At 45.3% G+C, this 24,094-nt stretch overlaps 1 protein-coding gene and 1 long non-coding RNA gene across 2 annotated transcripts; one reads left to right on the top strand and one right to left on the bottom strand.

Annotated features, from left to right (window-relative positions):
- Positions 1-17,351: 17,351 nt before the first annotated feature.
- C1QL3 (complement C1q like 3) lies at positions 17,352-22,844 on the top strand. The gene is made up of 2 exons (XM_067292506.1): positions 17,352-17,939; positions 22,647-22,844. Exons 1-2 carry the CDS (start codon positions 17,352-17,354, stop codon positions 22,824-22,826), a joined length of 768 nt encoding a protein of 255 aa, XP_067148607.1. The 3' UTR covers positions 22,827-22,844.
- Positions 19,485-23,269, bottom strand: LOC106483596 (uncharacterized). The gene is made up of 3 exons (XR_001292416.2): positions 22,847-23,269; positions 21,796-21,867; positions 19,485-19,647 (listed from the first exon to the last, which is right to left on the bottom strand). It is a non-coding gene; the product is annotated as an uncharacterized lncRNA (long non-coding RNA).
- Between the last annotated feature and the right edge of the window lie 825 nt (positions 23,270-24,094).

Genomic DNA, 24,094 nt, shown 5'->3' with positions numbered 1-24,094 from the left:
CTGGAAAAGGCATAACAGGGTGAATAACTGGGTGAATCTCAAGACAATTTTTTGACAGTCTTCCAATCAGTCAGGTTAATAAGAATTCCTCAAATCAGTGACAGGGAAAAGGGGGAGAAAACAGTGACAAGAAAAGGAGATTAACAGACTGCACCAGAGGGAGCTCAGCCCGAATCAAGGGGAATGGATACAGAGCCAGCAGCTCTTCACAAATATTGAGGCTTGGCTAGAGCAGAGGAGGCGTTTCTGACTAGAATTAAGTGTGAGTGCACGTAATAGAGACTTCACTCCTGTCAGCTGGTGTCTCCAGGCTGACTGACAGGCGAGGAGACAGCATCCCCTCCGAAGACGCTCAGACCACCTAATTTGGGTCTGAAGGTCCCCGATTGTGAACAGATGCCACAGAAGAAAATAGCAAGGTAAAAAATCGACATTTAGGCCAAGGGCAATTGTACTGTGAAAGAGCGGTTGCGCCTAGCTGTGGCTGAAGCTGGAAGAGGCACCGGCGCTGGGTCCCATGGGCATGGATTGGGTGGCACTGGCCTGTGTCCCCCGAGAGCTGGCGCCTCAGCAGGTCTCGGGTGGGCAGCCCGTTCCTCCCGTGCTTCGGCAGCGCTATCCTCCGAGAGGGAGCCAGCCACACGCTGCCAAACCCTTCCCGTGGAGCCGTAAGGAAAAGCCCCCCTGCTGAAGCAGAGCCACCCGACCAAGCCCTTCGCCAAAAAAAGGGAAACTCGGGTGAGCCCGGCGGGCCGGCGCCATTGGGGAAGCGCGGCCGCTGTCCAGGAGCCGACGTTGTTATGCTGTGACCGCAGCCTGTCTACAGCAGCCAAACACTTCTCCTTCCCCACAGAGAGACTCTGCCTTACATTTGTCATGAAAACACAATGGCAAGAAATTCCGTACAAGAGTGAGTGACAGTAATTGGAAGTAATTTCAGCAACGCAGACAGAAGAGTCTTTTTAGTAATTCACTACTTCCTATAATATAATATAAATAATCCCCCCTAAAATGATGGTTATGACTGCAGCCTAGTAATTTGGGGGGTTTTGCCTTAAAGCAGTTGTAAACTGAGATAATCAGTTTCTATGGGATTATTAAGAAAATCGCACATCTATTACACTTTTCAAATCAGCCATTTTTCAGCCCTGTCTTTACTTAATGTCTTTTGCCTTTCATTCCTGCTTTAAAAAGAAGAAGAGAAAACAAATCTCATTTGTTACTCAGGCCTGTTTTCCTGGTTATGAGGGTCCCAGTGGACATTTCCTACGAGGAGAGCAAACAAAATTTGGCCCAAATTCTTGAACATTTTCACAAGCATTACAACTATTAGCTCTGAGGTTTTCCAAGAGCTTGATCTGCTTGGAGGCAATATGACATTAAAAGACACCTAGGCAATTGTCAGCAGTCAGTGCAGGAGCCTACTCTGATAATACGACTTACCCAGAATTTAGGTTGATGTGTGATTGATGACAGCAAGCCCCAAAATTATGTGGTTATACAGAAGGCTGACAAGAAGTACAGGTGAAGTTGTGTCCCACCTTGGAAATGATACAACACAGGTATAGCAGGAGTCATCTATACTTGAATGCTGTCCTAGTTTCAACACAAGGTCATTATCCAGATACCAATCCTCAGACTTGTTTCATGTGCAAAACTTCCAGTGAAGTCAAGAGCATGCACTGGTTGTCCTACTCCAAACTTTTAACTGCTGCAATGCCCCCTGATTTCTGGTATCCCCGCTTTCTCCATTGTCTCATCTGTTCTGAAAATATTGTACTGATCAGAGTTGCCAAACGTGTTTGCCTTGTTTACAGCCTCACTCATGCTCCTTCAGAAGATGTTGTGTTCATCCTTCAGTCTCAAGACTCTTTCTAGCCTCTATCTCATGCTCCTCCCCTGCAAAAGGTACTCATGTCCCTGGCTCATCCATCATTCCTATCGCCATATATTTTCTTGAGATGGGCCCATATGTGTGGGTATCTATAACATCAATTTATTGTCTTTTCTCATTTCAGTCAATCTTCAATTCATGGATAGAGTTTGTGTAGAGCAACCCAGAGCCTCAGCTTATATTTAACCTTAGCTTTACATTTAACAGGGCTTCCTACCTTTTTTCCTTCTGTCTCCCAGATTGTATCATGTCTGTGCTGGGAGGAAGGAATGGTTAAAATATTCAAGTGTGAGTGAGAAGGAAAGGTGCATGTTGTGTTTGGAATAACTCTCGTTCATTTGTACATTTTGTGTTTCAGCCTTACCAGGCAGCAGAGGAGGCTTGGCTGACTTCAGTGCCACATTTGTGCATACTTCTGCTTTGGCGGAAGCCTCTGTGAAGGGCATTTCTGAAAGTCTGTGGAGCCAAGGCTGGTCTTGACAGTCTCAGCTTCTAGGAGTCAAACGGCTGCACTCTGCAAGCGAAAAAGAAAGGATATAGGAAAACATGGCCAATGGGCCAAACTTCTCAACCGAATGGGATTGGGAAGATACCTGTGAGGGAAATACAAAAAGTTACAGAAAAGAATAAACCTTTAGGACACAAAAGAAAGTGCAGAGCCCAGCACAGTACAGAGGTGAGCGTGCAGTGTACGTTGGTGGGTGCTCAGTCTCCTCTCGCACTTTGTGCTGCTGCCTCTCATTCACCCTGCTAAAACTACAGTGGGCCAAGGGTGCTCCTTAAAATAAATCTCCTCAGTATCCAAGATCTGTGGCCAGAAACGTATTTCTGAAGGCCAAGCCCCTTATTTAGGTGTCTGAAAATGGCTAATGGCACCACAGTGGGAATTCTCTGCCCTTATTTCACAGAGTATCTCCCTCACAATTTTGAATAAAATAGGTTCATCAAAAAGCTGACAGATTTCCTGTGAACTTTTCCTCTGAACAAAGTATACTAAACTGCTTCTGAATAATAGTTTACTAAAATGAAATTATTTAATCTGACATTTTTATTCGTCTTGTATTCCTGTTTCCATCACTCACAAGTCGTCTTTCAGACAGCCGATGGAGTTACTGCCCCTTCTGCGCTTGCAGGTAGGTTACATAAAATGCAAAAAGGTTGTAAGGAAACTCAGATATCACCCACTGTAACATTTAAGTGACACCACTCTGGTGTGCATAGTAAATGAGGTGGGCTGCAGTGCAGCTTAGAAAAAATACAAATAATTCTGTAGAAAGGAGATGGTGCAGAAATTAGCACACATACCAAGGAGCGGAGGTCAGAGCAACATGACTAGCGCATTTGAGACAAGGAAGGTATGGACCTGGCTTTTTTTTAACTCATTTGCAACAATTGTTTTACTTGACCTTTTATTCTATAAAATTTGGAAAAAGAATGGATAAACACATAATGAATTACGGTTTCTCAAAACTGGGACATCTTTGTGCTCTCATGACTATTGAAGACTGAAGTGTCAGCATTCAGTTCTAAAAGAAAGTCGTGATAACTTCTTAACACTGGTAACAATCAGGCTTTTCTTTTGCAATAGTGCCCTAGCAGAGATCAGAGCAAGCCTCCTGCGGGGCATTTCTGGGTGTCTCCTGCTCCTCCTTTTCCCTTTGGAGCCAGCCACAAGCCATAGATGAAGGGAGTTCAGCACAGAGCGGTGCCCTGTGTCAGGATCTGCTGTCCTAAATAGAAAGTCTAGGTTCACCCTGAACTCGCAGGGCAAATCTGCCTTTTTGTAGAGTTCGAAAAAAGCGCCAAATCTGGCTCTAAACAGAAAATTAGGCACCATTGCTAGAAATAATCTGGCCTCTCCATAGTAACATGACAAAAACTTACCAATACTGAATTTAAAAAAAAAAATTGTCTGCTTTGCACGCTCAACTAACTTTCGTATCCATCATGCCGGAAATATCCGCCAGACAGTAAAGCTCACTTATCATACAGACTCTTTCTATACCAATACCAAATCCTTTTAATTACCCACTGAAGAATGACCCGTCTGCCATCACGCAAACTCACTCAGCTGAGCTACTATAGATATAAAAGCACCCTCTTGGGGACTTCTCAGAAATCCCGCCAGTGCCTGTCTGGGTTTCCGTATTTATGGGATCTTATGAGAACAAATTAATGCTTATCAGTATATGCAAGAGCTGGGGTTGGGACACCCTGGATCTTTCCTAAAATGTGGTTTGCTTGTGCAGTTGTCCCACCACTTGCATGGCATTGGTATCTACACAGTAATTCAAATAAAGCCGCTAATTTCTGGGGAGAAAATTATAAATCGTATTTCCCTAGCAAGCCATCAAAAGCAACTTTTTCGAATACTAGGTAAGGCAAGCAACTGAATCAACTCAGTTTCTCTGCAGCATTTTTGGTATTCAGTTGGTGTTTCTAAGATTTCTCATTTCTCGACACATTGAAACATCCATCTTCAGTTACAGTGAAAACCCACAGGTTTGTAGAAAAGTCAAAAATTTGTCCTCATCTGCCGTCTGTGATCCAGTCAAATGTTGCAATCCAGCAACTCTAGAATATCTCACTGCTTTTGCAGTGTTTGCTCAAATAGGTCCATTTGTCCCTAGGTTTTTGCTCCTCTCACAGTGTTTCTCAGATAATGGCTGTGTTTGAAGAGGGCTTCACTATGCACTTGCAGCAATACAAACATAAAGAGCATTTGAGGTGCTCTGTGAAGAGGCTTTTAAACAGCAGCGCAGCTGTGGGGAAAAAAAAGTGGTTGCAAAAGTAAAGCCAGTGGGGCAAATTGAACCTTTATACCTCACAGAAACAGATCAACAAAAACATGAGGAGTATGGAAATATCAAATTAAACAAGTAACTACAGGCCAGTGCCAGTGGGAAAAACACTAAGAATAATACATATCTCAGAGGAAAAAAAGAAAAAAAAAGAAGAGACATTGTAATTCCATACAAAAATCTGAAGTAGAATATACCTTCCAGCTGTTGATTGTTTTTTCCTGAGCTGCTGAACAGAGTAATTCTTATGGAAAAACACAGCAAAGATGTGAAGAAAACATATCAGTAAATCAGAATACATTTGTCAATCTAAATCACCGAGCTTTAAAAATGCAGTGGGATAATCCCACGCTGACACACGCAGGCTGGCGGAGCAGCTCCGCGCCGAGGTGGTGGGGAGGCTGGGGAGCGGCTGCGGGGCAGGCCGGGAGCCGCAGCCCCCCTCGGGCGGCCCTGGGGTGCCTGGGGGGAGCAGGGTGGTGCAGGAACCTGTGGGAGGCATCTGGGGGTCGCAGAGGCTCTCGCTGCCGGTGCCAACGCAGCCCCGAGCGCTGCAGCACGGCCTGGCCGGCCGGCAGCACATCACCTCTCTGAGCACCAGCATCGCCCTGACTGCTGAGCTCCTGCTGCTGCGGAAGTTCGGATCTGGGAAGGGAAAGCCCAAACTATGCTGGAAAGGAGCAGGCCCCTGATACAGGGAAGGGTTTGCCCCCTCCTGTAATCCCCGTGGATGAAGCACTGAATCAGCGGGATTTTTTAAGCAATCAACTTGTAGCGCATGCACATCGCCCCTGCGTACCAGCCAGCAGGGTTTTGCTCAGGCGCCGTGCTGGGGCATTGCTTGCTGGTAGCTGTGTTCGCGCTTCCCTGCCAGACGCTCCCAAACCCTTGCAGGCTGCAGGTCCGGCTGCCTGAGCCGGGAAGATAAACCCAACCCAGTTCAGTGTGGCCACGCTGAGCGCTTTGGGGGAAGAAGCTGCGGTTCCTGTGACTGCCCTAGTTTAACAGGGACAAGTAGCACTTCCAGACATTGGCCTTTTGCCTCCCTGGCTCTGACAGGTAGTGGTGATCATGACTGTGTCCTCTGGAGTGACTCTGATCTGGACTGACGGGCATGTTTTCCAGCTGTAAAAGAGAATATATTTCACTCATTTCAAAATTTTGTGGTGTTGTGACTATGAGGGATAGAGTGTATTTTTCTGGATAGAAATCCAAAATCCACACATTGCTGCCTCTGTGAAATCCTCCAGGTAATTAAATTTAATTTTAGAGCTGGCTGAAAAATGGATGCCCTTCGTTAATTACATCAATTAGAAACCAATTTCATGTCATTGGCACACTCCCCTCATGTGGACACTCTGCCAGCAGACTGAGTACTGTATTTTGATTTAGCTGTAGTTGGGAAGAAATCTAAACCAGATTAGTTAGACTGTAGGATGTTTGGTGTAAATGAGGTGTTGGTGCTGTTAAATGTTGCACTTGACACTTCTGCTGCAGGAATTCTCTTTAGTATGAGGATTTCTTTTTTGTGTGTCATCAGACTAAAGCATGTTTAATTCCTGACTGGAGTTTGCTCTAAGAAGCTGTAGCGAATGCACAGCATGTTTCACGAGCTACAGCATCCTTTAGTATTGCTTGGGCTTGCTCTCCTGCTCCCTCTTTTCCTACGGCAGAACAGTTGTACCTGGCACATCTGTAGTGGACAAAGGAGCTATCGGTCCCTTTCCCCCACAGCAGCTATGAAATTAATTGTATCATCTACTGCAATTTTTTTTTGGCTAAAATATGCTTTTTCTTTTGGAGAAAGGCTCTTGATTTTTTTTAAGGCCTTGGATCTGCTCACCTTCAGTCTCTCTCTATGCAGAATGTACATTCAGAAATATGTTGTTTATTTATTCCCTCCATTCTCGTGGCACCTGAGTGCTTCAGCAGCTTCAGTGCATCTACCCTTACAGGCACTGGGGATGGTAGGAGGGAACTGCGGGGCAAGCCAGCAGTTTCTCATCTTTCTGGAGGTGATACCCATTCTGCATAAGTACTAGGAACGCTGCAAGATCCAGCCAGACGACGTTGGCTCTTGCCAGACGGCACTGCTTTAGTATCCTCAGGCAACTTGATATATCAGCTGCTACGCATGCATCCTATTTTTTCAGTGGGTCCCACATACACTCAAGCACTCTGCTTTCCTGGCACAAGTGGGCAGCCTCATCGTTCACCATCTTCTAAGCTTTAAGAGCCTCAAAACAGCATTCTCTTCAAAGGGGAGCAGTCAAGGAGAGCTATGTTAATTATCCTGAGTAGAGGATCCTTTAGGTCTTTGCCAGCTTTTATTAAAGCATTAAAAGCAATTATTAAAATTAATGCAATTTGCCATGTGTTCTACTTCTAGCAAAGCTATTTTTGGCAAGGGTTGCCATCTGTCCCATTCAGCGAGATCAGCCACAGACTTTTGCTCTCTGTTCCACTTCCCACAGCTCTCATGTAGCACTAGGCAAATGCATGCCTCCTTGCAGACGCGAGTGCCTTAACCGCAGCGTCTAACTTACCTGAAAATTGCCATCATCTGATGGCAAGTGTCATCTGCATGCCAAATACATTTTCCCGTTTCCCCTCTGCCAGCGCTACGGACGCTCCGATGCAGCGCTGGGGGGGGGAAGTGCAGTGGGGCAGCTGGTGGCCCCGTCCGCAGCGCGGGGACCTGGCGAGGGGCAGCCTGAGCTTGTTCAGGCAGCTGCAGCTCAGAGCTGCAGAGCTCCCAGTGCCTCTATATGCAAAATCCTGCGCTCTCTAGGAGTAAATAAGGTGGGCCTGGGACTGTCACTCAGCACTGGGGCCCGGTGACCTGTGTCCATACTGTTAAACACTCTCACCCTCCAGAACCAGGACTTGCAAACCGCCTACAGGGACTGGTTTCTGCCCTGGGCTGATTCCCGAGCTGTGCATGTGGAAATGCTAATTGCCATGGGACTGAGGCCATCTGAGGACTGGCCCGACAGTGCAACAGGATAAATGATGGAGTTCCTCTGCCCAAAAACAGTTCCTGGCACTATTTAATTTACTAGTACAGACATAGCACTTCAATCCAGCAGCATGGCTCAGATCTCCCCCTCCTGCTTCTGGCTTTACCCATTTCTTCTTCCTCATCTCAGGATTTGGTAGTGCATTTTATAAAAGCAGTAGTTCTACTGTGTTCCTCAGCTCAGTACTGGAAAGCCTGTTCCTAGCCTTTTATAACCCTTTATGGTCCTTAAACCCTTGCTTTCTTTGTGAAAGCATCAGAGCCAAGCAATAGATCACTTTGTCGCCAGGTGTCTGCAAGATATGTAGCCAGAGCCTCAAACTGGACCTAAACATTTTCATTAATAACAGAAGATCAACTTCCATGTGGATTTCTCAGTCCTTCCCAGCCTGTCTGACCTGAAGCAAGTGGAAATTAGTTTATTCATATTTTTATGTCATTGAAGATAAACCAGCAGAATAAATATTACTGAAGTGTGTAGGGAATAAAGACCTGAATCCGGGATAGTGTTGTGGGCCCATGAACGTTCAAAGTGTTCTTGTGAGGGGACTTCGGAAACCTGGCACAAACATCTACATAAATGGCAACACAAACGGCCTGATCATTGATGGTGGAAGCAGGTGAATGCTGTCCTCAGAGGGGCTGGCGTGTTGGTGATGGCTTCGTTCTTGCCCTCTGCTCGCACTCCTCTGTCAGCATCATCCTCTGCATTGAATTTTCTCCTCTGTGCAAACTGAAAGAGAACCCTGCCATGAAAATAAAAAGGGCAACTGAGTTTATTCTTTGTGTAACTCCTTTGAAGTTGGGTGTATCAACAAGACACAGTGACATACCAAAGTCATAGTTGTGAGCCAGTGAAAATCTCTGCTCATTTGAAAATAAAGAATCTGTCATTTTAACTGTCTACTAAGCATAGTAAGAGGAAGGGAAGCCCTAATGTGATGCTATCACTGAGATGCCTAGTTACTGGCTTCGTATCGGCTACATATTAGTACTTTAAAATGTAGAAAGGTGTAATAAATGCAGTGAGAAGGTAAGATAATGATATGATTAAGAATGGAAGCCTATTACAAGGTATATGTTAAATGCAGAAGAGATGCCTAACCACAAAGAAAAACTCTGGTATAATCCATAAGGAAATGATTAAATGTATAAGGAGGGAACTATGACTCCAAGTCCATGCTTGACAGTATATTGCTTTCCACTTGCCATACTCCCCAAATAAAGGAACCTGGGTGACAAATCTGACAGCAAATAAATTTGTGTTCAAAGCAATTAGTATTCCTACCTTATGGGAGACAAATGTTGGAGGAGCAGTTACCAGACAGGTCATCTGGAGGAAGAATTTTGTCAAAGCTGCCTTGAAATCACCTGCTGTTCATCGTCACTGCAGTGCTGCTCCAGGCGTTAAAACACGAAGACTCCTCCTGAAGACAGACTCTCTGCATTGTGATGTTCCTTGCTTACAATTAACTTAGTGCTATTTTCAAAAAAATACATGAATATATTCATCTGAATACATTATCACTGCAACACCATTGCTGGAAATGCTGCTCTCAGGCAATGGCATTCCCTTTGTGAACGAAGTCCACAACAGTCTCCCAGTCAGATGGTCTTGCTCTGCTCAGAGGCGATGCCTTCTCCCTGGATATCCCGTTTCTGATTCCTCCCAAGACCTCCGAGAGCAGTGGCATTTATCAGAACGCTCAGTGCAAACTCTTCCCATTTCATTCTCCCTCGCAGGTATTAAACTTGATAAAAGATTCTTGCCTGTTTTAGATATTTAAAGACTGACATTATAATGTAAAGTTAATTAAACAGAAAAGCCCAGGCTAAATTCTGTTCTCATGAGTACCAACAAAACTCTAATATACGTTCAGTGAACTTCACTGTATAATAATACAAGAGTGAGTGTTTCTTTTAGGCTAATGGAGTCGCTCATGTGTTAAGTGCAAACAGCATTTGGCACTCTGTCAATTAGTTCAGTAGAGTAACTCCATGTGTACATCAGTGATTGAGAATATCTTCACAGACTATTCAGTATATTTTCCTGCTATTTCTGTTTGTATTTAAACAATAAAACACAAAATGGCAGGTTGCTGAAATATAATAGCCACAAATCTTAGGGTTCTGTTCTGATTCCAGCAAAACATACTCATTTTTATTTTATATATGTGTGCATATATGTGCCTGTGCTTGTGTGCATGTGTATTATAAACACACATATAATGCCTCACTACATAAAAGGAAAATTCTAACTGAGATTTTATCTTCCTAGAAAGTAGAAAATCCCAGTCCCCAGATGGCACATGTGGTCTTCAGCCAGGCAGATTCCTCTTCTCACCTGATGCTTTTTGGATTTGTACAGTAATTGTGCATACTAGATTTGCATTACTGTATAGAAAGCTTACCAGCTGTCTAGCTAAGAATGAATGTATAGCGTAAGAGCACAAACCTCTCTCTGAAGGCAATGAAGACTTGGATTTTTCTCCCCAATCTGCATCCCTTTTTTTTGTCATTGCTAAATGCACAATGTGAATTTAATTTACAAATACCAAAACCAAAGTTACATGCAGTGTAAGGCAGGCTACTAAGAGCAGCGTCAGCAGTACACGACGCTGCGAAGCGCACACAATGGCTCCTCTGCGTGGCTCGTACTGCTACAACGGCGCACAGGAACGGCCCAGGCTCTTTCTCATTGTGAAACCACAACCAGGCCCGTTTTGGGAAGAGACTATTCATTGCATTTCTCTACGCTTCATAACTCTCCCAGTCTGATGCAAACAGTGGACCTAATTCTGATCTTGCATGCACTAGTTAACTTAAATGTAACTTACTCACTTCAGTGGAGCTGTTCCTGAATTTGTGATGGATCAGGCCTAGAGATCAATACAGCGACAAGCTTTTTCTAACAATGCAAGGCCTGATTTCACAAAGTCCTGAGCATAGTTGCCTACCACAATAACCGAAGGCTCAACACCTTGCAGGATCATGCCAAATACCACTGTATGTCATTTTGTTGAAAAGAAGATTATTTAGGATCAAATAGTCTCCTGATTTAATTAATGAAACATATAGGAAGAAAAATGAATAATGAGAAATAATTGCAATTCACAAAGTAAATTGCACCATTAACTACTCCAGAAATCAATAATCAGGCACAAAAAGAAAATTATGTTGAAGGGATGACAGAAGAAAAAATAAATCTCTTGGGCAACTTGCCATTCTTGGGATTTTAATTTTGAGTTTTCCACTCCCAGCTATCTCTTACTGCCCATCCATCATCCTCTTGATGAATATAAAGGACTCTGGTCTGTAACACCATAAGATTGCTAGGTTGGTGTAACAGTGGAAAGTGAGTCTTGGAGGTCTGCAGGAGTCAGGGTAGATCGCAGACAACAGTTTAGACAAGCATGTCTCTGCTCTTGCTTTTTTCCCCAACATCTCTCTTTAATGGCACTGGCAGTCTAACAACCATTTCAAAGGCATCCAAAATCATACTCGTGGGCAAATCACCTGCAAATCTCCTGATTGACTCAAACAACTGACATATTTCTTAGGAGAAGTACAACGTGATTTATGCCCTTACTTATTGGTGTAGTTTTAAGTAGGGACACAGTGGTTGTTTAATCTTACTCGCCTGTTAGAGGCATTTATCTTCCACCTCTTTGTATTTGCTATTTACATCTTCATAAGCATGCCGACTCTGTAACTTTCACTATTAGCAATACATTACTCCTTGATTTAATAGCATTTATGAAGAACCAGAAAATCTCAATATATTTCGGTTTTATTAATGAACACTGTGAGCCCCTCTGTGTGCCTGTTTATGACAGGTTATCTGCTACGGATTTTGATCTAAAGGGCATTAAAGTAGGGTCAAGCAGGAAGCCTACATGAGAAGCATCTCAACTAGCATACAAACACTTGTTAAACAAGCACCTGTGCACCTTCTGCTGCTGATGTGGTACCTAAGTTGCACAGGGTTGCACAAGCCCAGAACCTCTAAATCAAAAGCGGGTGATGAGTTAAAATGCCATTCCTGCAGAAGGGAAGCCAGGTGAGGACGGAAAAGGGTATTTGCAGCTGCTACAGCTGGCCTGGACCAAGTGTGAGCTGGACTCTGCCACAAGCAGGCACTATCAATCACAGTCTCTCAGGGAATGGGATACCCGAACTCCCAGGAAGAGAGCTAAGGAAAATGCTGTTGCATTTCATTGTTTTAAACCCATTTCTTGAAATGCAGGGCACTGAATAGCAAAACTGATGCTGCAGAGGTGGTGTTTATCTGTTGGTGCAAGCTATTGCCCAGGGGCAGTTCCCAAGTGCCATGGCTCTCAGTGTGAGCCCAGACCACATGCGAGCGGGGAGGGCATCCCAGCACCTCGCTGGAGACTGCCCAAAACACAGCCACTCCCCCCCCCCCCCCGCAAAGGCAATGGCCTGGCACTTGGAAGGGGTGACAGATCAGAGAAAGGGTCTCAGCAGATACAGCTTTACCCAGAGACTGTGACGCTGGCCCCAGGTAATAAGCACAGCTCCTGTGGTTGTATATTGTCAACAACGCAAGAGCAATCAACTGATCAGCTTCTACTGGGACTGGAGAAGAAGTATTGGTATCACGATTAAAAAATACCCCCAAGGTTCACCGCACATTTTATGTGCATCACTACAGCTTTATATTTGAGACCTTTTAGAGAATTAGGAGGGAAGGGAGGAGACAGAAGACAAAGACAGAAACAGTTTGCAACACACGTTTGAAAGGAGAGGAGAAACCTGCAAGAACAATATTTTATGCTTGCAACTAGTGGTTTAATCTTTGGAATAAACAAGGGCATTCATAATTATGAATATTGTTTATGGTTACTTACTGCTATTTATGTTAGTAATTATCAAGCGTCATGTGTGATTATTTTATAACCTTACACTTGGTCAATTAAATGTGTAATCTTTAGCTTTCTATTTGCTTAAGACTTATTTTTGCATACCCAGTAATGTTTTTATATCTGCAGCAATTCACCAGTCAAAACATGATATACATGACTTGGGTACAGATTTTTCAGTTTTAATTTTTTTACCCAAGTAACCAGTCATGTTTGAGTGATCTTTTCAGATTAAAAACTAAAAATAAAGAGATATGTGGAATTTATTTGGCAAATCACCCTTGCTGAGCCCTGTCACTTTAGTGACAGCCCTCCCTGAATTCCCCCCTCATTTTGATTTGAAAAGTGGTTGCAACCCTTTCAAGACTCAACACATTTTCTTCAAATCATTTTCTTGTGCATTTTCTGGTTAAAAGAGGCCAATTTTCCTGATGATATCAAAGGTAATTATTAATTGTGATAAAACTTAACCTGGAATATTTCCAATTACCAAAAAAGTGGCTTAAATCCCTGAATAGTAGACAATATCCTGCAGAAGGACTTGCTACATTCCAAATGTAAAGGAAAAGCTTCAAAAAAGTCAGCAAAACCATTTTTTTCTTTTGTATACAGAAGATGAGTTGCCCTCCAAAGCATGAAAACCTTAATTTTATGAAAACCCAGCAGGAAACCTGCATCACTATAAATACAGGCATTCTTCACGCATACTGACTGGAGTGAGTTTCTGGGAGAGCTTAGTTAATGCTTCTTGCACTAATTTCTACCAAAAAGTGGTACAGGAGTCTGAAAGGACTTACCATATGACACATGCCAACCCTGAGATCTGTCATGGGCGCAATGCCACAAGATCTCAGCAAATTGGGTGAACATAATTAAAATAGTGCACCAGGAATGGTCTGGAAGAGCAGGAATGGTATTTTGAGTGCTCACGATGGTACCTTTGAGCCACCAATAAAGACGCGAATATTTTTCCCCCATGCATAATATAACTATTTTGTAGTGTGGAACCCGATTCCCTGCTGAAGCGAGTGCAAGTCATTTTTTGACCATACCACAGCTTAATCTGGCCACTGATTTCCAGGTTGAAACACTAACCTTAACATATGTAGTTAAAACAGTATTTCTAATGATACAGTACAACACAACTTTATTTTTCGAGTTGACTGAAATTCGGAATGCTTCTCTAAAATTAAAAAAAGAGGTAATATATAAGCAATAGCAAAACAGATGCAGATAGACAGGAGTGAACAGAAGCAGTATGGAACTTGGCACAACATTAAAACAGTCCTTTGTTTGGCATATGTCTTCTTCCAAGTTATTCCTGCTAACTGCAGTTAGTAAAGAGTTGCCCTTTTTTCCCAGAATGTTTTTTGGGGGCTAACACTTTGCATTTCGCACTGCAGGCATAAGGAGCCATTTTGTGACTGGCGACTGCAGAACATTTCTTTGTTCCAGTTGGTAAGTTCTTACTCAGTTTTTTCCAGTTTTTCCCTTTCTTAGTGCAGAGGCAATGGCACACTCACTCACACACACACAAATTAACATGAATGTTATGCTTTATATCTTTAAGGCTCTCTATGACCATTAACTAATTAGTCAGTAAGGAAAAGAGAGGTGGGCAGGCTGTTCTGAACGGCAGAACCTGCAGGGGATACAGCCGCAGCACCAACTGTGGGGCTGAAAGTGTAAAGGCCCAAGGAGAAAGGGGAGGGAAGTAAACAAACTCGAAGCCTAGAACAAGCCTGCAAGAGGCTTTCTAAACTTTGGACAGAAATTTAGTGCTGATTGCTGTGTTAAGACTGGCAGGATCTAGCACAGGTATAACAGGTACATTATGAACAGACTGTTGATCTCAATTTCTAGCCTTTTGCATGGAAAGGAAACCATATTGTAACATAAATGCTACTCAAGCCTTGAGATCAAGGATGATCTAGTAACTAAAGCAGTGGCCTAGCATGCAAAGATCCTAGGTTATGTTCCCACCTATATACTATTCTCACGCAAGTATTCCTTCTATTCTTCTTATTTTAGACTTTGATTTTTGCAGCTGGCTTATGGATCTTCTTTGGGAGAAAGTCTGCAAGAATCTAGAGTGAATGAGCACCAGAGATTCTTGGCAAACATGCAAGAGGATAAAACTGTATATTGAGGTGTGTCATCCAAAGGCCAGGGAGAAAACAGGATAGGTACAGTAGGCCCTTGCTATCTAAACCAGGCTCACCTTAGCTGGAGTAAGGCAGTATGTTTGGCAAGTTACTGCTAATATGCCACCCAGGGTCACTGGGCATTACATGACAGGCCATAACAGGTTTGTGTCTATCTGAAGGCAAGAGATTTGCTATTTTCCCAGTTTGTGGCATGGCAATTGCAATGGAGGTTTACATGCATCCTGATGTCATGAAAGCCTCTTGGGTTAGGGAGGACTAAATACGATACCTCAAGGGCCCAGCTACAGTTTGAGACTGACCTGTCACTCTTGGCACAACTTTTCTTTTTGCCTTCCAAAGAAGAAAGAGCAGCGTTGAAAGCCCCTTCCTATGGGACGAAGAGAGTGATGAGATATAAACATGATCCTCCAAATGCGTTCAACTGCCTTCCCAGGTCTTGAGTGGAAGCCCTTAGCTAAGGGAACTGGCTAGCTTGTGCCTGTACCAGATAAAGATTTTTTTTTTAAGACAGAGCATTAAAGAAAAAATAAAGAAAGGAAAAAAGCGGCAGTGGGGGCGGGTATTTACAAGTGCAGGAAATGGGAGCTTTATCAGGAGTTTTCTGTAGAGATAAGGAGCTGGGTTGGCCCATCTCTACGTTGTGTGGACACACTCACTGCCTTTGAGTCTCTTAGGAAAGAGCGAAAGGAGCTGCTGACATTTCTGCCTAAAAGGAAGAATCAATGAATCTTTGTTTCCCACTGCCTGCTTGTTTGACCTTATTGTGTTCCAGAGTAGAAAAGGAAGAAAAGAGAACGGGCGAGGGAAGAGGGGATTCATGCTAATAAAATCCAAGACGAGATCACAGCCCTCTGATCAGCACTGGAGATGCTATTATTTGGTTGTTGTCCTATTTGCCGCTATTGCTCATTTCGGATTCTTGCCCTGCTGTAATAAGTCACACTCTTTCCAACCATCATCCCTGTATTGACAGGCAAATGTCACCCACGTTTGATTGACGTCCATTGCTCCTGAATACAGAAGTATGATTTAGGAATCAATTCTGTTTGTTTATTTAAACAGCTCTTTGTGCACCTTGTATATTTGTTAGTGGGACAAGTTGCTTAATATTTTCTCAAGGGAAATGTCACTAATATTACACATTTACCTTCCTACTCAGCCACAGAGGTGCCCACCAGCCCACGGGGGAGGAGAAACATTTCACAAAAAAAGAAAAAAAACAGACTCAACAAAATACTTTGCTGCCCCCAAGTTAAGCCAGACAGACCCTTTTCTCCGGTCCTGGCATCTGTTGATCAGCAATGCCCCAGCACTTCCCCTTGGCTTCTAAACAAAAGGGAACCCGTTTTCCTTGCTGCTACCTGGATTAGCAAAGCACTGGCTGGCTTTAACACTGGGGAACAGTGCAACCAGTTATGACTTGGTCACTTAGTTTTAATTCGCAGAAAGAAATTTGTTTTTTTTTTTTTTGCATTTATAGTTGTAATCGGGGGGGGGGGGTCAGAAGTTGTGAGAGATGCTAATCTCCACTGCTGCAAGAGGTGGGAGGTATATTTTCAAATAACTTCCACTTAGACAACCGAGCAACTGTAAAGCATCCCTACATTTAAAGTGATATTTCCCAGAAAATACTAATATGGCAGAGTGGCCTCAGGGAAACATTAAGCAGGAGGTGGATTGACCTTTTAATTCTCGATCGGTGACCTGAAGGGTACCCAGAGGCTGCTAAGCAGATCTCTTCCTTTCGGTCTGCTACAGAAAGAGCTGTCATCACAAGATCCAGCTAGTGAGTGAGGCTCACGATTTCGCTGTTCATCCGTTTGCGGGAGGTGGGGGGGGGGAGAGGAAAAAAATATATATTTCCCACACTGCCAGAGTAATGCCAAACTCTCTGTGAGTGGGAAGAGCAGAGCAGATGCTGGAATGAGATGCCAAAGCAGCTCCCCTTTCCCCTGCGCTTTTGGGTGCCTATAAATTGCTCCAGCGCGCTCGTCAGCCTCCTCCTCTCCTGGCAGGTGGCACCCGGGCAGGCTCCCGCTCTCCCTGTGGCTCCGGCTCCGGCTCCGGCTCCGGCTCCGGCGCGGCGCGGCGGCTCGGGCTCTCGGCGGCGGCGGCGGCGGCACCGGGGCGGCCGAGGGGCGCGTCCCCGCTGAGCCCTGCCGAGAAAACAACAGCAACAACAAAAAAGAGAGAGAGAGAGAGAAGGAAAGCGGGCGGTGGCGAGAGAAAAGGCAAGTTCACGGGAAAGTTGACTCGGACTGGCACAGTGCGCAAAAAAAAAGTCGATCGCCCGCGGAGCATAAAAGTGCGGGCGGCCGGGGCGCGGCGGCAGCTCTCCCCGGCGGCGGCCGCTCCGCAGCGCGGGACCCGCCGGTGCCCTGCGCGCCGCCTCCGCCGGCAGCGGGCGGCGGCCAAGCCCCAGGGGAGCCGGGCTCGGCGCGGGCTCGGCGGTGTTTTCGGCTCTGAGGAGGTCCCCGCACAACCATCAAGATTTTGTCCAAAAGCAGGCAGGAGGATCGCCCTGCGCTGAGCCGGCTGGTGGGCAGCAGGCGGCGGCTGATCGCGGCCGGCGCGCTGGGGGTGGTCATGGTGCTGCTGCTGGTGATCCTCATCCCGGTGCTGGTGAGCTCGGCCGGCACCTCGGCGCACTACGAGATGCTGGGCACCTGCCGCATGGTCTGCGACCCCTACGGCGGCACCAAGGCGCCCAGCACGGCCGCCACGCCCGACCGCGGCCTCATGCAGTCGCTGCCCACCTTCATCCAGGGGCCCAAGGGGGAGGCCGGCCGGCCGGGCAAAGCGGGGCCCCGCGGGCCCCCCGGCGAGCCGGGGCCGCCCGGCCCGGTGGGGCCGCCGGGTGAGAAGGGGGAGCCGGGGCGGCAGGGCCTGCCGGGCCCCCCCGGGGCGCCGGGGCTGAACGCGGCGGGGGCCATCAGCGCCGCCACCTACAGCACCGTGCCCAAGATCGCCTTCTACGCCGGCCTCAAGCGGCAGCACGAGGGCTACGAGGTGCTCAAGTTCGACGACGTGGTCACCAACCTGGGCAACCACTACGACCCCACCACCGGCAAGTTCACCTGCTCCATCCCCGGCATCTACTTCTTCACCTACCATGTGCTCATGCGGGGCGGCGACGGCACCAGCATGTGGGCCGACCTCTGCAAAAACAACCAGGTGGGCGCCGCGACGGCGCCGCGGCGGGCGCCGGGGGCTGCGGGGGGAGCGCGGTGTCGTGGGGGGAGCGGGTGCCCTGAGCGGAGCCGGCTGCCCTGAAGGACCCGGGCGCCGCGGGGGGAGCGGGCGGCGGGCGGGGCGGCGCAGAAAGCGCGGGAAGCGGCGGGCGGGGAGCGGAGCGGCCGCTGGAGGCGGCGCGGGCGCGGGCAGCGGGCGGCGCGGGGCCCGGGCTGCCGCGGGGGGCGCGCAGGGGGCAGCGCCGCCGCCGCCCGGCCCCGCCTCAGGTGCCCGAGGAGCCCGCAGGGGACGGGGGCTCCGCGCCGTGCGACGCCGGGTAAATGCGGATTCCACGCGCTCTTTTGCCCCGGGGGCTACTCCGCGGCGGAGCGCGCTGGCGGCCCGGGCCCCTCGAGCCCGCGGGCCGATCTCCGCCCCCCGGAGACCCCGGCGGGAGCAGCGGCGCTGGCGGCGCTGCCCGGGCCGGGGCCGGGCGTCCCCGCGGGCTCTCGCCGCCCTGCTCGGCGCGGCGCGGCGCGGCGGGAGGAGGCGCCGGGAGCGCTGCGGGAAGCCCTCGGGAAGGGAGGGCGAGGGGGGCCGGGGCGCTGCCGGGGCGAGGGCTCGCTGCGCGGCCGCGGCCCCGAGGGCGCGACGCGGGAGGAGAAGGGAGCCGCTGTCCCCGACGGGGCACCCGCGGAGCGGGGCACCGCTGGGGAGCCCGGTCACTTCGTGAGCTCGGCGCCTGCAGATCTCGCTTCCTCGCGGGCGAGCGGCGGGGAAGGCGGCGGCCGGTCGCGGGTGTCTGCGCGGTTTTACAGTGGAGGCACACTGAACACCCTGAAAGCGCAAACGTCGCCTGAGGTTCGCCTTCATGCCCCGCAGGAGGACTGAAATATTCAAAATAATTAAAGATCTTGCGATGCTACAGTATGGAAGGCAGAGGAATAATCCATTTTAATTAGGCTAAATGTTGCCACTACGCTTGCAGAGGCTGCGACTGTAACATTGCCCCCGGGGAGCCCTTCTTCGCAATTTTGCGCTTCTTTCATACACAGTTAACAGATACGAATGCGTTTGTTCTAATTATTACAGCATTTCGCTGTATTGGGTATTAGTCACCCCGCTTGCTCAGGACGCTCGGGGAAGAAACTAAGTGAAACGTGCCCAGGCGGCCGCGGGAGCTCGGCGGCCGCGGGGCGCGTCCCGGGCGCGGGCGCAGCGCAGGAGCCGCCCCGCGCGGGCGCGGCAGGTGCCGCCCTGCTCCGGGGGCCGCGGCGGGGCCGCACGGCAGCAGCCCCGAGCCGGGCCACGCCGCGGCGGGGCGGAGCGGAGCGGCGCGCCCGCCGCCTCGCGGGGCTTCGCGGGCTCGGGGAGCCCGGGCCGCGCTCGCGGTGCTCCCGGTCCCTTGCAGACCGCTCGCTGGGTGGTTTGGGGGGTCTGATCTGCCCTGGGTGGTTTCCGTAGCACCGAAACCCGGACGCCGTGTCACTACGGGGCTTTTCAGATTAGAGAGGGGTCAGTTCGTTTGCTTGTCTCCTCCCCCGACAAGCGCTCGCACCCGGGGGCCGCGGAGGACTCCCACGCTGCGGCGCCCGGAGAGCCATCCCGCTTCGCCTTTGTGTTGAGCGCAGGATCGCAGAGGGAAGCAGCAGCGGCCACTAAATGAATCTGCTCTGCCACTTAACCTTTTGTTTAGAGTTTCTCAGAAGTCCTGCGAGAACAGAATAATGAGGACATCGGCAGCAAGCGATTAAATGAGAAAATGTCTACCATAAATACTATCTCACCACATAAACCAGGACCAGTAAAACAAAGTAAATTGTAATATATTTGCTTTGATTCCTTTCCATAAAGGCAATACTGTCCATAGTGAGAATACTATTTTATTTGCAATTAAGATATTAACCTATTTTTGGTCATTGCAATTTATAAAGTGTTTATTTTCCCAGAAGCAGGAAAATAATGAAATAACAGTAATCAGTAATACCAGTTTTTTTAAAGTAACTAACTATAAATATTAAATTGAGCCTGAAGTCTAACCGTTCCCAAATATAACTGCTTCCTGTATCAGACGTGAGACAAATACAACTTGAAGTGATTCAAAGAAAAAAAGGTTTGTATATTTTAAGGCATGCAGAATTTGAATATGTTTATGCAAAGATAAATGATTTAGGTAAAAATTGCATACAAATTATTTTAAATTGACACATAGTTTAAATGCAGTAGTGCTTCCTTTTGATTCTGATTTACACTTGAAACACTAAACGCTGATGTGATCTGACAGGAGTTAACTGTGTAATATCTGTAAGAAAACTTGGAAATACTGAAATTAAGTTGTTAAGTAGAATCTGACCAAGATAATATTATGTATTCAGTGTTCTCTATCAATGAGAAAACAAACAATTGAGAAGTGCATGATTTATAGAAAAAAAACATTCCTAAGCAATGCATATTAGGAATCTCAAGGTCTCCATTATAGCACACTGTTTTCTTTAATACGTACAGAGCTTAAACGGAGAAGAGCTGAAATCACATAGCTTAGCTAGTAAGTGTATTTGCAGTCTGAATGTCCCAACATACCTTTACAAAATGATGAGATGAGCAGTCATGCAACTTATGAAATGTTATACTCCATTAATAGTTTAATTTTGAGATATGTTGCTCTTGCAGCAGTATGCTGAGAGTTCATTTGAGATTGTACTCATAGGCTTTAGAAATTACATTGGGTAACCAAACGAGGTAAAAACCTTAAGGATAGCACACTGGAGTTTACAGGACATTTGTCACTATATACAGGACAGTAATATCTACACTTTGGTTTCTAGGCTTTCAGTATTCCAGTCATTCTTTTATTTTTCTGGCAATAAGCCCTATCCAGAAGCTTAAAAATGAAATGTCCGTTGTTATGTTCAGTGCTCATATGCTGACTTCCATATGATAGGGAACATGCTTAAAGTCACTAATACAATTTGAATTCTCTTTTACTATCCACAGGAATATAAAATTTTAGGTAAATCCACTAAGCAGCATTTAATTATGATATTAGTGGAAATGTGGAAAGTAATTTAAACCATTTGGTTTGCCAATATGCAAGATACTACCTACAGGAAAGCTTTTCTACCTCATCTATTGCCTTTTTACTCCTTCCTATTTACTTGACCAACAACAGTCTTGGCCCACGTCATTTTCTTTGGAGGGTATTTCTAGGGTTAATGTTGCAAGGCCCTCAATCCCACCCCTGCTAGTCATTAATCCAGAGGAAATACCCTGTGCTTTGAATAATTATTGCTTAAACAGTAGCAAAACAGATGATCTCTGTAAACAATATTAGGATCAAGAAGTCCTGAAATAGTTGTGGTGTATTATCATGCAGTGCATCAGTTCAAATTTGCACACTGTCAAACCATTACAAATCTTTTAAGCTCTTCTCACTCTTCTTATGGGATGTACAAAGAATTTCCACCCACTGTGATTTTTAAGCTACATAATATTGTAAGATCTTGCATGGTAAAGAACCTTCTCCTTTTTAACATTTCAATATTAATGTGAGATCGTATCACATGAAAATTTAATTTGGAAATTTATCATTTAAACTTTGAAAGGAATCCATGGAAATTTGTGACTTATAGCCCATTTTTTCAATTCTGAACAGATAAAATCCAACATATAGTACACCAAGTCATGCATTATTACTTAGTTCAGGTTTGCAAAACCACTAAATCACTTACTGCTCTGTATAACTATGCTAGAACAAAGACAAGCAACAAGGAGATGATGTGTTATACCTAAATAAATCACATACAAATAAATTAAAATATTTGACCAAATGGGGTAAAATTATATATAAATGGAGACTTACAATGCCACAGACTTTTCACTGCTGGAAACCAACATGCAGCTTGAAATTACAAATTTCTTTCGGTTTGCTAGTCTTGTCAAATGAATCAGTAGTGAAATGGCAATGGAGAAAAGGAAAAAAAACTATGTGTAAGTGAAAGTTGTGAATACAATTAAAAGTCCTCAATTATTAGTAAATTCCATAAACTCTTGAAGTAAATGGAGACTTACCTGTGATTTTTAAAATGTGCATCTTTTACAATACACAGAAATTAAATGTTTACTTAATGAAATGTGGCAATAACAATCCTTCTAAGCCTGGACTAGATTCCTTACCTGCTTGTGCATGCACTCTGTGTGTGTGTGTGTGCACGTGTGTGTAAGTATTTTTTTTTTTTAATTCATTTTGCAGCATGATCCTATTAGTAGTATGACAATATATCACTTCCGGAAAAACTCCAGACTGGTATCGGTAGGTCCTTGCTGTGGATCCTCACCAATGTCAGTCAATTGTTCCACTGACATAAAAGTCACATCAATATAAAACTTGCACAAACCAGATTCAGTCCACAGAACTCTAGCTATTATTATATATATATTAAAGAAAAAAAAGGCTCAAAACATGTATAGGACTGCAAGCAGTGTTGTATTAATCAGATGACTGAGAAAGGGGCAGATTATTGCTTCAAATTCAAATGTATTATAGGAGAAAATAAGCAATATCCATACAAAAAAACCCTACAATGTATATTGTTAGACATTTAAAGTGGCAACAAATGCATGCTGAATAGAACATCGAGGATATGCTTTAATTTCACCATGGAGGAAAAATTATCTGAGTTTTCTTAACCATTCGTTATGTATTTTATGTAGGTTCGAGCTAGTGCAATTGCTCAGGATGCTGATCAGAACTACGACTATGCCAGTAACAGTGTGGTTCTTCATTTGGAGCCAGGAGATGAAGTTTACATTAAATTAGATGGAGGAAAAGCACATGGAGGAAACAACAATAAATACAGCACATTTTCTGGATTTATTATTTATGCTGACTGATAATGAGTAAAAAGACCCACCAAACCAACCCAAAAATGAAGCTTGCTCTTCTAGGAAATGGATTTGCGTGGCAAAAGTCAATGAATCAAGCACCCCAGCGGAGATCAACCACAGAACACCTCAGTAGCGGGTAAACAATCAAATGCTACCTGATTCACATCTGTACAACACAAAGAAACCTTATGTTAAAAAATTACAAAGCAAGTTAAACAGATGTGTGATCCACTACCGCCAAAGCAAATACTTATTGTTAGTGTCCATGTGAATGAAGTCCTACATAGATCAAATTTTTATAGAAAAAACCCCCTAAAGACACTGAGTTGTTTCTTCAGTGTATCTGATACTTCGATGTGTTATGATCTTGCTGCTTTATCCATACATCAGCTTTGGTTCTTGTGACTTACTTGCTATCAATGATGCTTGGAGTCCACTCAGTGTGGTGAGGAATGATTTTACAATAAAAGGAAGAGGTAATCAAATATACTTTTTCTCTCCAAAGGAATTGTTTGCCTTGTACTTTTCTTATCCTTCCACTTAAAACTAGAAACTAATCAGCTTCAAGCCTTAACTCAGTGTTCCTGCTTTGTAGGTTTACATTAGATTTTTAACATAAAATCAAACCACTGAAGTTGTTTATCTTGTCTTCCCCTTAGCTGTGTTCTAAAAGAAAAAGGTAGAAAAGGGTAGAAGAAACACTTTTTTTTTTCCTGAAAAATTTAATGGTTGACAAACTATTATATTGGACCAAATCTCTGATTCCACTGGAGCCAATGGCAAATGTCCCACTGATTTTAGTGGAAACAGGATTTGGCTCTTAATATGTAAACATATGTATATATATATTTAGACAGTTTTACAGGCCCGTTCTTGATAGTTTGTTGTGTAAATATTTAGCAAGCCTAACATCCATACCCTCAGACCAAGTTAGAATGGTTTTTTTGCGGCAGTCAGTCCCCTCAGTTAGTCTTTCAGCACTTAATCTGTACATGGATACTATTTTTAATAAAATAGTTATGACAACATACTGCAGATGTTCAACTAGAATTTCGTATTAATATAATGGGTCAAAACCTTATTCACGTTTAGTGTCTTGTCTCACTGAAGCTGGTGGGATTATTCCCACAAAGGAAGAGTGGGAGATTTGACACGAGAGAAAATGTCACACAGACCTTTTCCATTGTAGCTTATTATCAGTCTGTAGTAAGGTGTGCCTATGAAATGGACATTAGATAAGCATATTACCAAAAATGATAACACATATGCAAAGA

Source organism: Apteryx mantelli, chromosome 2 (genome assembly GCF_036417845.1).
Source record: "Apteryx mantelli isolate bAptMan1 chromosome 2, bAptMan1.hap1, whole genome shotgun sequence".
In the NCBI taxonomy this organism is placed as follows: domain Eukaryota; kingdom Metazoa; phylum Chordata; class Aves; order Apterygiformes; family Apterygidae; genus Apteryx; species Apteryx mantelli.
The sequence above is the reverse complement of the archived record's forward strand: the minus strand, read 5'-3'. Positions and strand labels throughout refer to the sequence as shown.

Excerpts from the sequence above, each read along its gene's own strand:
- C1QL3 (XM_067292506.1), top strand. The coding sequence starts at position 17,352 with ATGGTGCTGCTGCTGGTGATCCTCATCCCGGTGCTGGTGAGCTCGGCC. Across the intron at positions 17,940-22,646 it reads ACCTCTGCAAAAACAACCAG|GTTCGAGCTAGTGCAATTGC; the intron begins GTGGGCGCCGCG and ends TATTTTATGTAG.